Consider the following 15846-nt stretch of genomic DNA (forward strand, 5'->3'; position numbering starts at 1 on the left):
TATATATATATATAATTTTTTCACTACAAAATGGTCCTTCATTTATATCCCCTTTTTGTTTAGTTCTGTCAGAGTTTGGTATTCCATTGCCATTCAAATATTGTAGGCAAGTGAATTCAGCAAAACAATCCAATATAGTCCAGTAGTCCATAATATTTGTGGGTTATCCACAGAGCTGGCAATGTTGGAAGTTTTTGACTTGAGCCCTTTACATTTCAGCACATTAATATGGCTTTACTTTTTATACCTTGTGCTCATACTTTTCTGCTGGATGGTTAAGACCAATATAAAGCAAGACCTATATAACAAAAAATGAAACTTTGGTATCTGACAAGGTCAGTCAAATCCCCTCAAGATTTACCCTGAAACCCTGTACAGCAATTTGTAGATCTTTTGTCTGTGGCAGCCATCATTCAGAGATTATTTCTGATCTGATTTTCTCTATACCTTTCTGCAGTTTTTTTTTTTTACTTTAGATGCTACTAATTCAGAAATTTCAACTGTGTGACTCTCCATTTATTCTATGCTAGTATCTCTTGCTTTTGTTCTGTGTGGGCTCAGGGCCTGAAAATGCATTTTGTTCCTTCTCTTTGTCATTTTGTATAGCCTTATCTATCCTCTGACCTTTGAGGTAGAACTTTTGTGCAGTTATAACATTAGCACCTATCGAAATTCTTACCCAAGAGAGATTATGTGATTAAGGCAGTTATAATTTTGTATTTACAGAACTACAATTAGGAACACTAATAATGCATAATGATATTTAGCAGTTGTCAAGTTTTTGTAAGTAATTCATTTGTATTTTGACATTAAGAGCAAACATTACGCCTGTGTAACTAAGCAGATATTACATTGGGAATTTGTATTTAAGTTAGTTCCCCTAAGTTTTGTCTGATAACCTAATCTTGATGTACCTGGGGTCTTCCAGGCAGAGTAGTTCATCCTGGTTACCTGTTGCCCCCGTCTCAATCAAGAGAGAAACAGAGAGTATGCTTTCACAGATCTGGGTCTAGCAAAGTGTTTTAGCTTGTTGGGTCCGGATCTACCAAGTTCAAACTCGTCCAGGTGGGTCTGGCTTGGGTCTGGCTGCTGTCCTCTGCTTCTTCCTGCTGCAGTCCATGGAAGTGAACTCACTGTGCCCCTCTGGCAAGATACTCAGCTCCTGGATGATGGCTCTGGCCCCTAGCCTCTGTGAAGGGATGTCAGCTGCAGAATTTTACACCAGGCCTGTCTGATGGAGAGTTCCTGCAAGTGTGTGGAAGGTCCCAAACACACGTCTGGCTTGAGCTCAGGCTGGAGGTGATCTGGGGAGCATGGCAGAAGGTCTTACACACACCCTGGGCCTGGGCTTGGGCTGGACGGGTTTGGCGGGCCCAGTGGAAGGTCCCACCGATATCTCAATTTTCTTAAGATATCAAAGGACCTATATATATATTTTTTTCCTAAGTACACCATCATTTATTAAAGATTTCCCAAGTGCTGGAAATGTATTGCAGTAATTCATACTTCAAGCTACCCTGTGTGCAACTATCTCATTTTATGAAAGAGGAGGACCAAAGAGATAGCTCAGCAGTCTCAGTGCCTACCTGGCAAGCCCAAGGACCTCAGGTTTGATACCTGATATTCATGCCAAGCTGGCCACCAAAACTGGGGGTGTTCATCTACTCCTATAACCCCAGTGCTAAGGAGGCTGAGACAGGAGGATCAGTATGATTCTGAGCTCCGTAGCAAGACCCAGTACCAAATAAATAAATGATTTAAAAATAATAATAAAGAAGACAGTAGAACAAGAGTAAGAAAACTTCTTAAAGTCACCAACACAGTTATTGTGAAGATGGTACCAAAACCCAACTCTGCTGATCTTCTAGTCACCCAGTAAGGTCCGATCTTTACTTAGATTCATAGTCTTTCTACGACCCACAAGCTGTGAAGACTTAGGGAGAAGGGGAAGGGCTGGGAATTCCCTAAGAAAAAACTACAAATCTCTATCCCAATTTTATTTAGCAAACAAGTGGCCAGTGCACCCTGAGGCTGGGGAAATCCCAGGAGGGACATCACACACCTTTGTGCTGCAACACGAAACCCTAGCTTGAAGTTCTGGAAATGGGGGGGCAGGGCGATCTGTTTTCTAACACCCTTATTTTGAGGGTACCAGGTCGTATAGGAGCAGCTATGAACTTGGTGTTGAAGCTATACCAAGTCATGCCAACCGCCGTCTGACAAACACTAGTTTGGCCATCTGTTTCAATTTTTCTCTCAAAAAATCAAAAAGACTGGGGTCTGCAGACATTGGTGAGCAGCAAAGCACCTGCCTGGATAGCATTTGTTGTATTCGCGGTACAAAAACAAACAAGGAATAACAACCACGAAAATCAAAATATTTAATACCTAATACAAAGTAATGTATTTAGGTCTGCTTCTCGCTTTAAACTATAATCGAGGCCTAAAGTTTAAACTATAATCTGACTCCACGAACTGTCTCTGCTTTGCATGCTGTGGGCATCTTTTTTTTTTCTTCAAAAAGATAATCAATAGCCTGAAAACAAATTAACACTCTCCATCCCAACTCAAATAAAAGTTACGACTTAGGACTTTGAACCGTCAGCCAGCAAGTGTTTATTTGACTTCGTTCTGATATTGCTACCTGGATCTCACCGACACGCAGTCAGTCACTGTGGCTGCTTTACGTCACCCTCCCTTTTCGCTCTGCCCTCCCAGCTCGCACATCTGCACTCACGCAAGCACCCCACAGGCACGCCACGTACACACCCTAACAGAGGCACCTGAATCTCTCACCGCTGGGCGCAGTACACATCCAGACGTCCCTCTGAGCCCCACAGTGCTTCCCCTAAGTCACCACGTGCACATCCCCCACATCCCCGCCTGCCTCCACATGCTTCTGCACAGATCCCTGTTCCCACGCACTGGCGCTTCCCCGCAGGTGCACCTCTCACCATCTCCCTCAGCACACTGACTGGCCCACTCTGATGCCTCCACCCCTGCACACACGCAGCCTCAGGTCCTTTTCCCTCATCCCCTGGCAAAGGGGGCCCCTTCCAGGCGCACTGAGCCCTCTAGTCGCGAACTCGCTGCAGCTTGCAGCCCTATCTGCTTGGCCCACCGCCTCTCTCAAGTCCCAGCAGACAGAGCCTTCCACTTCAGGATGCTGGCAGCTCCATCTGAGGGACCGCCTTCTATGTCCTGTCCTCCTGCGTCCCGGACAGGAGGTAGTATTTTTCTTCTGAGTTGGGGAGGGTGTTCACTTAGTTCCAGAAGAGCATTTGTCCTATCTTTACTATCTGCCAGCAGGGAAGTGATTCTGAAAAAGTTTCAAAGTCTTCGGAGCAGAGAAGGGGAAAGGATTCAGAGAGAGACAGCTCAAATAGAAGAAATCACTCTTACTGATCCTCTTGTCTCAGCTTCTCCAGTGCTGGGATTACAGGCATACGCCACCTCACCCGGTTTTGGGGGCCAGCTAGGTTCAGGGCCAGCACAACAGGGATTGAACCTGGGTCCTGGCACTTGCTAGTCTTGGCAAAGAGACTGAGACTGGCTCCCACTGGCGGGGGGAGGCTATACCAGGGAAGACTTGGGAATCCTTTTTGGTCAATCCTGATTTCACAAACTTCTTGGCTAGGTAATTTCTGCATCTTTCACTTAATTCCACCATCCAAAGGCAGCTATAACTAACAGCATTATCACTAGGTGGCCATGCTTCTAGGAATTCACTGGTTTGGGTACAGGACACAGGGATTAAGTGTCACTGCCACCACCACAAGCACCACCTGAGCTTTTTTAACTTCTAGGGAGGCCTAGTGCATCTGAAGTGCTTGGCATAGTGTCAGGCACATTAAAGGGTCCACCCATGATAGTGTTTATAGTTAGTAAAAGTCTTCATTGCTTATCTGTCCCATTCCATTATGAATTTTATGAGGGAAAGGACTGTGTCTTATTTATCACTAAATTCTACCATCTAAAACATAAACTCTATGAATAAATTACTTGTTGAATGAATTAACGAATGCATAAATACATAAATAAATGAATGATATCTTCACAGGTGGCTAAACAAGGGGTGCTTAGCCTGTGTTTCCCTTGGGCAAACAAGGGGTGTGTTTGTGAGAATTTGGGGGAAAGGGTCATAATTGGAAAAGGTGCACATACAACCCTTGTTGATTGCTAGCTACATCAAGTGACTTGTTCTGCTCTTGGAAAGTGGGATGTCTTCAGCAGTTCCCTACATGGACACATGGAAGACTGTCAGACATCTGACCTGAAATTTGAAACTGAGACATGGCTAACTAGAGCAGCATTTACATCTTGTATGGTTAGTGAGTAAAAACAGGGTATGGGGACAAAGCTAAAGATAAAAATGCACCTTAACAATAATGGCGCAAATATAAGTGGAGAGAAGCTCCAAGTGAAGTGCATGCAGCAGAAGACGGTAATCCCAAGAAGGAATTGGCCATGATCCTAAAGACAATAATATGTAATGTACCTCTCTGTTGTAGACATAGGCTTCCTGAGAATCTACTCTGATGGCTAAGTATTCTTGGGAGAGGTATGCTGATTAGCTTCTATCACCACATTCACTAAATTTGCATTTATGCTAACCTGTATTGTTAGGGCCAAAGAGAACTTCAGAAATTACCTATAATTCAATTCATAGTTAAAATATTGGGAGCAGGAGTATAGCTCAGTCACACAGCCCTACTTGGCAAACACAAGGTCCTGAGTTTGAGTTTGATTCCTGGTATGAAAAAAAGAAAAAAGAAAAGAAAAGAGAACTAAAAAGAATTGATAGCAAAGGACATGGGTCTTGAGATTCTTTGGCCTTGGTACTGAATATTGCAGGGCTGTAATTTTTTATATATCCCATTATTTCTTTTATAAAATTAAAAAAAACTTTTATCATTTGGTACAGAGTCTCACTACACCTCAGACTTGTAATGACACTCTTGTCTCAGCCACGCCAGTGCTGGGATTACAGGCACATGCCATCACACCCAGTTTTTGTGGCCAGCTCGGCTCAGGGCCAGCACAACATGTGGTACCAGGGATTGAACCTGGGCCCTTGCACTTGCCAGGCAGGTGCTTAGACTGCTGAGCTATCTCCCCAGTCCTCTCCCCATTATTTCTTTAATACTTGGTTCTTCCCCATCCCCTAGCAAAAAGAGACTGAAAAGAATAAAAAGATATGAATGGAAGGTCACTGGAATGGATGGAAAGAAGTTTCTCAACAGCTCCTGACTTTACCTTCTCTTGCTTCCCGCAACCACAGGGGAAGTTCCTTAGGACTTCACCAGTCCTCTGTGGGAAAATATCTTCACTCTTGGTACCCTAGTGACTTTGCACTATCCACACAGGTCCCACAGGCAGACTTGAACTGAAGCTCATCTCAGTATTCGCAGTGTGTTTGAGATGGGAGCTGCCTCAAGGCCAACTCCTACTTGCCCTTTTATCTCCCCTACTGGTTGGCATGAATCAGTTTTTGCCTCCACTCTCTGGTTTCTGTTGGGATACTAGGCTTCCTGAACTATGTCCCTCAGAATAGAGGTACAGATTAAAAGCTGCTTGGCTTCAGTCCAGAAGTGGCTTCCTAGCAATGGGATATCCCACCGCTTATGTGATAGTCCTCTGGCTTTATGTTTCTGGGTCATCTTTTTAGATGTTTGAGACAAAGGATACTAGGAACTGGAACTTTGTGGTGCTGGGAATGCAAACACACTTGCAGCCCTTTTTCTGAAACAGGATCTTGCTGAATTGCTAACTTGCCCAGGCTGGGCTTGAACTTGTGATTTTCCTGCCTCAGCTTCCTAAAGTGCTAGGATCACAGGCATGCATCACTACCCTGGCCTAGGGACTGGAAATTTTTTTCATTAGGGATGAAACCTAGGGCCTTAATACTAAGATATACCCCCAAGAACTGGAAGTTTTGACTGCTTTGTCTCACTGTATAAAAAATAAACTCTTTGAATCTAAGAATGACAGTGTATCTTTACCTTCTGAATCAGCCAGGCTTTACACTTAACTCTGCCTGGTATGCCTGATGGCTGCTTACTATTAATTTCTCATTCCTGGTATATTAAAGCACCCTCATCATCAAAGGAGTTGAACAAAAATGTACAGGTAATATTGGCTTTTTCCTGCCACTGTATAACAAAGGGAACATCAATCCTGGCTTCATTTATTGAGATTTTAAGTTTGCCTAGAGAAGTAGCAGGTTTTCTTTGCACTCTGCATATGAGGCCAACCCTGTAAGACAGTAGGATTGGCACCTGAATTACATTATTTGAAAGCTTCTTCTTGGTTCAGAATATAGCCTCTACATGCCTTCTAGCCCATTGCTAGATGACCATTCTAAACCTGAAAGTACAAAGCTTTCCCTCAATCTTTCACTCCTGCACTAGAAAACCAAAGCATTGTCTCTAGAAGAACCTTCAAGTTGTTACCTAGTAACATAAGTAGTTGGGATTTTTCTCCACACTTCTCCATTAGAATATTATGGATAACAAATTTAATAGTTCTTTTTATGGTCTCAGCACTCTCAGGCTCCTCCTACAGGCCAGATATTGAACAGCAAGTCAGTGCACTTGCTTCTGGTCCCATTTTGACCTTAAGCAATGAATTGCTGCAGCACAGGTAATTATTTGTTCTTCCTTAATTTCTAGTGTCTGGTCCAGGATTGAAATTGGATGTATCATGTTTCGTTGGACCCCACACCTTAATTTCTTTGGATCTTTAGACTGTATCCTACTCCTGAAATCAAAGTGCTCATGATTGGATCTTGAGTTTCAGACCTCCTAAACCAACTCTACTCACCTATCTACCTATTATATAATTGCTGTTTCCAAGTCACACACCCAGTTCCAGTGACTCATGACAATCTTCCACTTAGCTCGCCCCCAATTAAACTCCAGTGAGAAACAACCAAGAACTCATGAATACATATATATTTATTTAAGTCATAATATAGCATTTGGGATGGACTGGGATATTTCTGAAGAGGGATGAGACTGTGTAATACACAGACATTCGTATTTCTGTCACCAGGAGAGACACCATTGGTCGAAATCTCCTAGTACAAACAAGCCTGGGGGTAAAGCATTTGATAAAAAATAGTTCAACAATAATCTAATAAATATTCTAGCCAATAACAATAACACAGCATATGTCTAAGGCTGGCAGACCACATCATAAAAGGCAGTTTTGCCTGACCTGATGGCAGTAAGTCTGGCCAACTTGTCATATGGCCAAACACAGCTCAATGGCTCCAAGGCTGCAATTGGCTACAGGAGCTAAAAGTGTGGGAGTGGTTCACATCTACCTGCCTCATAGTCTCCAATCCTTGGGAAAAGGGTATCAAATGTTTGAGCTTATTCATAATTTTCTCCATGGATTGCCATATCCAGGTAGTCATGTACAAATATGTAAACCATGGAAGCTTAGAAAATTCACCTAGACTCTTTAGGCTGAATAGAATGTATAAGTGATTTTGCTGCAATCTGCATTTCACTGCATCTGAAGATAGACAATGGAAATCCATAATAAAAACACAATGAGATGCAGTTACTGGTATTTAGAAGTAGTCAGAATCTGAATGTGGCATTAAGTTTTCTTTCATAGTCTTGAAACAGGTTTCATTTGTGCTTTCTTCAATAAGACAATATAAAAAGTGAGAACACGCATACACCGCAGACAGAAAATAATTTTCTAGCAGGGAAGACAGTAAAGCAACAAAAGCTTATGGAGTCACCTTTCTTGCAGATGTCAAAAACATTTTGTAGTCCCTCTGTGCAACTGGGTTCAGATAGAGAGAGCCAGTGGCTCCTCTTAAGGTCCCTGACATTGTCAGGACTCTATAATTATAAAGTCTCAAGTTTGCTGAATTAAATATCTGAAACTCGCCACACTCCTATTGAGTACTCTGCAATTCTATTGCATCTGGAAATCACTTCATTACTTGGCTCAAGTTGAGACTTTAGAGTTCAAGTTCATCATTTACTTCAAACCCTGTTTAATTTCCCAGTCTACTCAACAGGCTGAGCTGTGAGTGATTTTTTTCCTATAGTCAAAACTTTAATGGATCTTCAAAGAACAAAGTGTGGAAACATTGAAATGTTATTGAAGAGAAGGGTGCTACATCTTTAAAGACAATTCCCTAAGATAACTGTCAAAGAGTTTTTGAGAAGAACAGTGCTCCTTTATATGTATGAACTCTGGTACATTTGTAAAATAATATGAACACACCAAGCAGAGTACTAACCAAGCTTTCCTGCCCAGGAAATAACAAATGTCACTGTGGACATCCATCAGAGTACAAGAGAGAAACTTGATTATTCATTTGTTCATTCATATATTCATTCAACAAACATTTGCTAGGGAACTACTCTGTTCCAGACATTGTGCCAGGTATTTAAAGTACAACAACAGTAAAAGACATTCTTGTCTTCAAGGTATTCCCAGTCTAGAAGAGAAGATAATTATTATACATTAAATTTTTGTGTGCAAAAGAATAACCTGAGAAGCTTGTCAAAATGTAAATTTTACCTATTTTTCTAAATATTCTAATTAAATAGATCTAGAGTCGGGTCCAGGAATCAATTATTCTAACAAACAAATCATCAAAGGTGATTCTAATGTATGTGTTCTGAGGACTACATTTTGATAAAACTCTGTTACACCATGAGATTATTGCTGAGAAAGGGGGCTGTTTAGGTCAACATGGGAGCTCTAAAGAGGAACATCTAACCCAGGCTAGAAATCTAATCCAGGTCAGGAATTAGTCTGGCTGAGAGAGGCAAGGATGGGCATACATAGTCCACCCCAGATTCAAAAGTAGGAGAGAGAAATTAAATTTGTCCTAGAACACTAAAATTTAAAGGACACAAAAATAAATGAATGGCTTTGGGGAGGAGATTAATATCTGGCACTTACTAAATGCCAGGTGCCATGCTAGGCACTTTACATATGATTTCTTTCTAAATCTTTGAAACAGTCTTGTGGAGTAGGTATTATTTTATGGAAGAGGTAAATGTTCAGAAGCGAAGTACATGCTATAGGTCACACTGTTAGTAAATGTCAGTGAAACTTAATGCTATAAACTGTTTAGCAGTACTGCTGAATCTTACTGAGCTTGGCAGCATGTACTTATGGTCTTTAAAGCTAAAAAAAAAAACCCTGACTTTTCTATTCCATATAGAAATTAGAGCTTTTGTTTGGTATTCCCAGAATTTCTCTGCATCAATCTCAATTTCCATGTTGAGTGAACAGACAATATGTAACTGTTATTGGGCAGGATTTATTTAGATATTTTCTGTTCTGCAAAATAGTAAGTTATTTAACAGCAAAGACCATGTCTTAGTAATGCATCCTCACAGCAATAAGGTGAAACCTGTTCATTGAACAAATTAATAAATGAACATCCACTAAGCTGGTGGCAAGGAAGAGGGAAGATTCTGAAATTATTTGAAGGCTTTAATATAGGGGGGCGCTATAGGTACCACTCCATAATGTTAATGTCATCACAACTCCTTCCACTGTGCTGATGAGTAGGAAGATTCTGTCTACTTTTGCCGTGAAAGGGTTCCTAAGTAAATGAACAATGTAAACAAGATTGCAAAAATATAAGCATTTAACTTATTCAGGAAAAAAAAACTGTTCAGACATTCTTAAGCATTTTGGAAGTGTTTTATGAGAAAATACAAGTACATTCATAAGTAAATAGTTGCTGCAAATATAACCCTCCATTCCTACTGATGAAGTAAAGCAAGTTCCTAAAGAAATTGAATTGTGCAACTCCATTTTTAGCCTAATTCTGGTAACTCTTTTTGAGTAAATGATAAAACTGTATTTCTTGAAATGTTTTATGACTGAATTTTTAATAATGCAGATGGACTGCTTCCATTAAGAGGTATCAATCAAATTGTGCTATATAAGATACTTCTACCTGTACCAGTTTTCTGTCTAGCCATAACATCTCTTGTGCAATCTTGTTCCCAAATGTCCTATTCAGTCACAAGTTAGTTCTTCTTATGGTCTAATTTCAACTGCATATGAATGAATGTATAGTAAGGGGGAAGAAGGGAAGGTTAAAAGGGGGAGAGATCTTGAATTTTTTAAGGGATTGAACCCAAGGCCTTTGCACTAATCTACATACCCAGTCCATTTTTATTTTTATGTTCTAAATTTTGAGACAGTTTCATTAAGTTGTTCAAGCTGGGCCCAAACTTAGAATCTTCCTGCCTCTGCCTCCTAGAGTTCTGATTATGGCATGGGCTATCATGCTCAATTTTGGTTGATTTTGATGTTTCCTTTAGGGGACAAAGATAAATATTGTAATTTATTTTCTCTTCCAATATATTTCTTACTCAAATGAGCAAATTAAAAGTGTATTATGTACATATATATTATATGTAATGTATATACATACATGTACATATTATGTAATATATGTACATATATATAATATATACAATGATTGAATTATTTTAATGAATTCAATTTGATGAATAAGTTTTTATGAATTCATCTTAATGAATAAATTCAATCTTTTTATATATTATATATATACACATTCATGATTTTCCTACAATGTGTGATAATCTGACACTCTTCAAAATTCTACTTGGCCAAACTGGACAGTACTAGAGGCTGACCACCCTTGTCCTTTCTGACTGGTTAGCCCTTTTTAAAAAGCTTCTTTCTGTATTATTCACCCAGCATTGCCCTAGTTCCTTCCAAAATCATTTATACTCCTAAATTACTGCAAATTTTTAATTTTCCAATGACAATAGAGGCATTTTCTACATTTCTGCTCCAATGGCTTGAATTTAGATGACTCAGATAATTTGCTCTGAAAACTCAATACATGAATTCAAATATAAGCCTCAATGCACAAAAATTAAATCTATAATATCTAGTTACTTTGGATGCTTCAAATGAACTTTATTTTGTATCTTGTATATTGAACACTAACTGAGTTTTAAGAAGGGAAGCACTGCTAAACTGGATAGCCAGCGAAGTATATTCCTTCTTGAAACTTAATGGCAAGCTTTCATCCCAGAAACATATGGAGATTCTTGAGGCCTGCAGTTGCATTCCTGTCGCTCAGGGTAATCAATAAAATCTGGGGCAGGCAAACCAGACAAGATCATTAGGGATTTGTTCCAGATTGTGAACGTTGGACAAACTGGAAGGATGAAGGTCACATCAAAAGTATGAAGATGGAGAGAGTTAGCCGGGTCGTAGAAAGACAGCATGTTGTTGTCATAATCCAGGAGGACACCCAGACGTTTCAGCTGTGGGGGCACATCCACCAGCATTTCCTTATTGTTATGTCTCACCACGAAGTTACTATTGCAGCGAGAGAAGACCCATGAGGAAGCATTCTTGCCAATCCATTCGTTCTTTGGAGCTGATTTGTAGGCAATACCAATTGCATACCTGTGAAACAGTAAAAAGGAGGGAGAAACAGAAACCATATAGAATATATAAGAAATAGAGGGGCCGGGGAGATGGCTCAGTAGAATAAGCGCTTCCATGGCAAGCGCAAGGGTCTGAGTTCAATCTCCAGTTCCGAAAAAAAAAAAAAAAAAACATACATACCTTCCTTAAATAGTTTACATGTAAATATATAATAATGATATCAAATAGAGCTTTAAAAAGTCAGCAGAGTGAAGAAGTAGTTTTTGTCCCCTAGTCCCATATATTTGCTATGACTTTATGGAAAGGACTGTTTTTCATCACGTACTTTTTAACTTCGATGTATCTGTATTATGATTGTGAACTTACTAAGAACCTAATAGCAAAGTAGATAAGAGGAAATAAAAATGAGATTCACTCACCATGTTGAGGAACCCATGACTACTTCCCAATAATGGCAGCCACTGTCAATGAATATATTTCCTGCTGCCCCATAGCATCCTGTGCCACTAAATCTCTCTGGGGTGTGGCTTTTCTTCAGAGAACTTTCATCCTTCTCCATCTGCAATCCATCATTGGAGATCTTCAACTTTCTGTGAGTCATTTTGGGATCCAGCTTAAAGGGTTGACCTGAAAAAAAATTAAAAAACAAAGAAGCATGATGAAGTATTCAGGGAATTACATTTTTTGTGTTCCAGGACCATTACTAGAAGGGGAACCCATGATCTGATGATCATTCTTTGGTTAGTGTGAGTTGGCTACTATGTAGATTAGATTAAGGAAGTAGGTCAGAAGCCATAGTTTTCAATTAAGTAAGAATAGAGCTGAAGTCAATCTCCTATAAAATAACTTGCATGGAGACATTTATGTTCTCACTGTGGGGAAAAATGTGGATTTCTCATACAAGTATTTTTTCTGGAAATCTTATTCCAAGCATAGAGGAGGTAGTAAGCTGCGCCTCCACCATGTAATACCAAATTAAAACAGGGCTCTCCAAGTCTAATGTCCACAATCATGTTTTGTACTTCACTTTTATTTTAGTAGGTGGCTTGGGACTTGGGTAGCTAGTAGAGTAAGGAGTATTATGATGTTTGAAATGGGGCAAAGCCAGGGGTATTTATGGGGTAATTGCTGCTTGGTGATGGAACAAAAGAAAAAGAAAACCTGAAAAGGTCTCAGCAAGAGAACAAGTTTTTGCCCTCTTAAAAATAGCATGTAAATAATAAAATTACAAAACTTTGCTAGAGAGACTGTTCTATCATTGATGAGCAAAGAAAACATTTAATGTGTAGGAGTATTCACAGCACAGTATTCCTTTTAACTGTATGACAAAATCATTGTCACCAGCAGCCAGTTGCTGAGTATCACAAAAGCTTTCTCAAAATTATTTTGTGACACACACTGTTAGCTACCACAATGCTTATTTCCTGCTTTTTCTCTTATTCAATCTCCCTGCCTTCCCTGTTGCTAGGGATGACTAACAAGATGAGAGTAGAAATCAGAGTGGCAGAAGCCTCCAGAAAGTTTTCCATTTTTCTCTTTTCCAAGGAACAACTCTTTTTCTCCACTGTCTTATCTTGAAAGGAGATACAGGGTGTAGAGGTTGCAGATGCCATCTTGCCACCATATGGCAATAAGCCAGTGCACAAATGGAGGAAGAGCCTGTGCCTTTTAGGATATCACAGAGCTGCTGCACTAGCCCTGAACTGCTCACCTTTAAGGTTTTTGCTACATGAAAGCAAAAGCATAAGGGAAAAAACACTATTTAATAGTTTTAACTAAAAACAACTAATTGATGCTTGTTTTAAAGTTGTTGATTGTGTTCCCTGTTATTTGCAATGAAATGTATTTTTAACTGATATGGCTTTTCTGCAGTAAAGCTTTCCTAGATTATCACACATAGTTCTCTTTTATTTAGCTATTCTCCAAAGCACAGAGGTGTAGACCAGAGGAAAATCCTTCACTTAACATTCTCCCAAGCTACAAGGTATTTTATGTATCCCAGTAGTCACACATCTCCCATGGACACTAGCAGATTCCCTGCCCAAAGCATGAGCTATAAGAGTAAAGCTCTTCTGCCCCTTGCCCCTGCTATCATGCACTGTTGTAGGTGTCTGCTTGGGCTAAGTGTCCTCTCTGGCACAGAGAGAGCAACAGATCTTTCCTTTTGGAATCACCACAACATACTGTTTGTTTTTAGTCGGGTAGGTTCACTGTTCCGGCTGCCTGCTTGGTTAATGGCTTTAACAATGAAGATATAGCGGGTCCCACTCTGCAGTCCATGTACGGTATAATGGTTTTGTTTAATATTGGGCACAATCATCCAGCTATCCACTGAGTTATACAGGCCTGTAAAGCAGGGAAAAACAACGATATCAAACAACAGGTAATAGCATGGAAAAAACCCACCAAAAATTAAATCATGAGCCCCAGTGAATTCATTTTATTTTACCTTTAGAAAGATGACTCATTGTAATGAAATGAACCTAGATTTATTATTTCACTGCTTGTTTTCTTCCATACAACTAGGATCCTCATTTCCAGCAATGGAGGAACTAGCAAAATTTACTATTTTTGGCTACTAGCAAAGGTAAGGTTACATCAATTTTTTGCCAAATAATACAGAAATGGCTACTATATCACATCAAAGAATCATCACTGTTACAGGGTCTCTAAATCTTTACCCCAAATTTCCATTCCTCTGAAAGCTGATCTGGCCTTGTGTGGATGGAACAGCCTTGTGCAGAGCACAGAAACATGAAAACTCGGTGAAAAAAAGCCACATGGATATTTAATGTCCTTCATTTTATAAGTGGGATACTAGGCTAGAAAGAAGAAGAGTGACTTTCCCAAGGCCACAAGTAGTTGGTGATGGGTGCTGAGAACAGAACCCTGGTCCAAGTCCCTGGTCTTCTAATCCTAGCCCAGAATTCTCTCTACTATATCACAAAGTCATAGTGTGAATGGCAATGTTCCTTTATCTTTACAAGATAATGAGGCTTTCAAGACTCGTGACTCCACTATTCCACCCTATTTTCTACCTTACTTCCCGAATATGTTTGGCTGGAACATGTATGCTATAGAAAAGCCAAGGAGATAACATGATAAAAGGAAGACAATATCTCCTCACTGCACTTACACATTTTTACCCCTTTCTAACTCTGACTCATATTCCTCTGGAGTCAGGTGGTCTAGGAAAACACTGTTGACTGGAACCTTTTTCCTTTCCACATAGGGAAAGAGATCAGCAATGTAGGCTTGTACTTTTGAAAGCCCTTAGACCATAAATATTGGCTTACCCAAGGGAAATATACATAACTAAAAACATGCATTTGGTTAGATTTTTGTAAAAGAGGGAGCAACATTCTCATCTGTGGATTATCTAGATTTGTCTCTTCATTCAGCTACTTTTCATGCAGTTTATTTCTTTTTAACCATATTTCTACCAGAGAGTGGAAAGAAAAGGGAAAGGAAAGAGAGCAGTGAATATAGTCACTTCTATGCAGCTCTAGTAAAGGTTGGAATTTGGAAATAATAAATCATGTGTTCTCTGCAAATGAGATCTGATCAAATGATTTAACAGCTACTTTGACAAAAGCAGAAATAGCCTAAAGTAAAGCTACAAAAATAAGTATAATATAGACAAACAGATTTGTTATAGAAAGAAAAACAAGAATGTAGAGATGAATAGTGATTCTCATGAAAAGACAATAAGAATAAGTCCAGGAACAATGCTTGAGGCCTTACTTATCTATGTATCAATACTCAGCATGAATCATAAACTGTACATGAAATTTTAATAGCGATAAAAAATATATAATTTTCCCAATATAGTTCCAATAGCATGAAATGGAGAAACAAATAAAAACTAACTTTACAATTAAGTATATACAGCTGTGAATAAAGAATGAGGATGTTGTCTACAGAATAATTTTGAGAATATATGGTCAACTTGACAAAGAAAATTATAGAAGACCATACACACCATGCTCCTTTGAGTGAAAGAAAAGCAAATAAGAAAACATACTGAGGGCCGGCCAAATAACTCAGTAGATTAAAGCACCTGCAAGCAGGCGCAGGGCCAGGGGTTCAATCACCGGGCCCACCATGCCGACCCCACCCCGGGGCGCTCTAACATCGCAATTGAGGCTGGGCATGGTGGTGTGTGCCTGTAATACCAGCTCTTGAGTCCAATCTAGCAGCGAGACCCTGAACACCCTGTAGACCCTTCCCTAAAAATACAAAAAAAGAGAAAGAAACAAAGAAAGAAAACATACTGTATTTGATTGGATTTACAAAACAATAATAACAGGAAAGATAACATAGAAAGAGTCCCAGCCCAGGAGGCAGCGTGGGCCAGACCCTCTCCCAGCCCCTCGGGCTAGCCCCCACCACTCCGCAGTGCCTCCCCCACCCCACCCA

At 39.8% G+C, this 15846-nt stretch overlaps 1 protein-coding gene across 4 annotated transcripts in view; it reads right to left on the reverse strand.

The window, feature by feature from the left end:
- Positions 1-9283: 9283 nt before the first annotated feature.
- Mid2 (midline 2) overlaps positions 9284-15846 on the reverse strand; it is a 127375-nt gene continuing 120812 nt past the window's right edge. For all 4 annotated transcript variants that reach the window (XM_004642622.3, XM_023702722.1, XM_004642621.2 and 1 more), the window contains exons 8-10: positions 13612-13773; positions 11847-12054; positions 9284-11445 (exon numbers count right to left, since the gene is read on the reverse strand). In XM_004642622.3, coding sequence (XP_004642679.1) covers positions 11043-11445; positions 11847-12054; positions 13612-13773 — 773 coding nt within the window. In that variant the 3' untranslated portion in view covers positions 9284-11042. The remainder of the gene's footprint in view (positions 11446-11846; positions 12055-13611; positions 13774-15846) is intronic.

The sequence above is a fragment of the Octodon degus genome, unplaced genomic scaffold, assembly GCF_000260255.1.
Source record: "Octodon degus isolate 3935 unplaced genomic scaffold, OctDeg1.0 scaffold00157, whole genome shotgun sequence".
In the NCBI taxonomy this organism is placed as follows: domain Eukaryota; kingdom Metazoa; phylum Chordata; class Mammalia; order Rodentia; family Octodontidae; genus Octodon; species Octodon degus.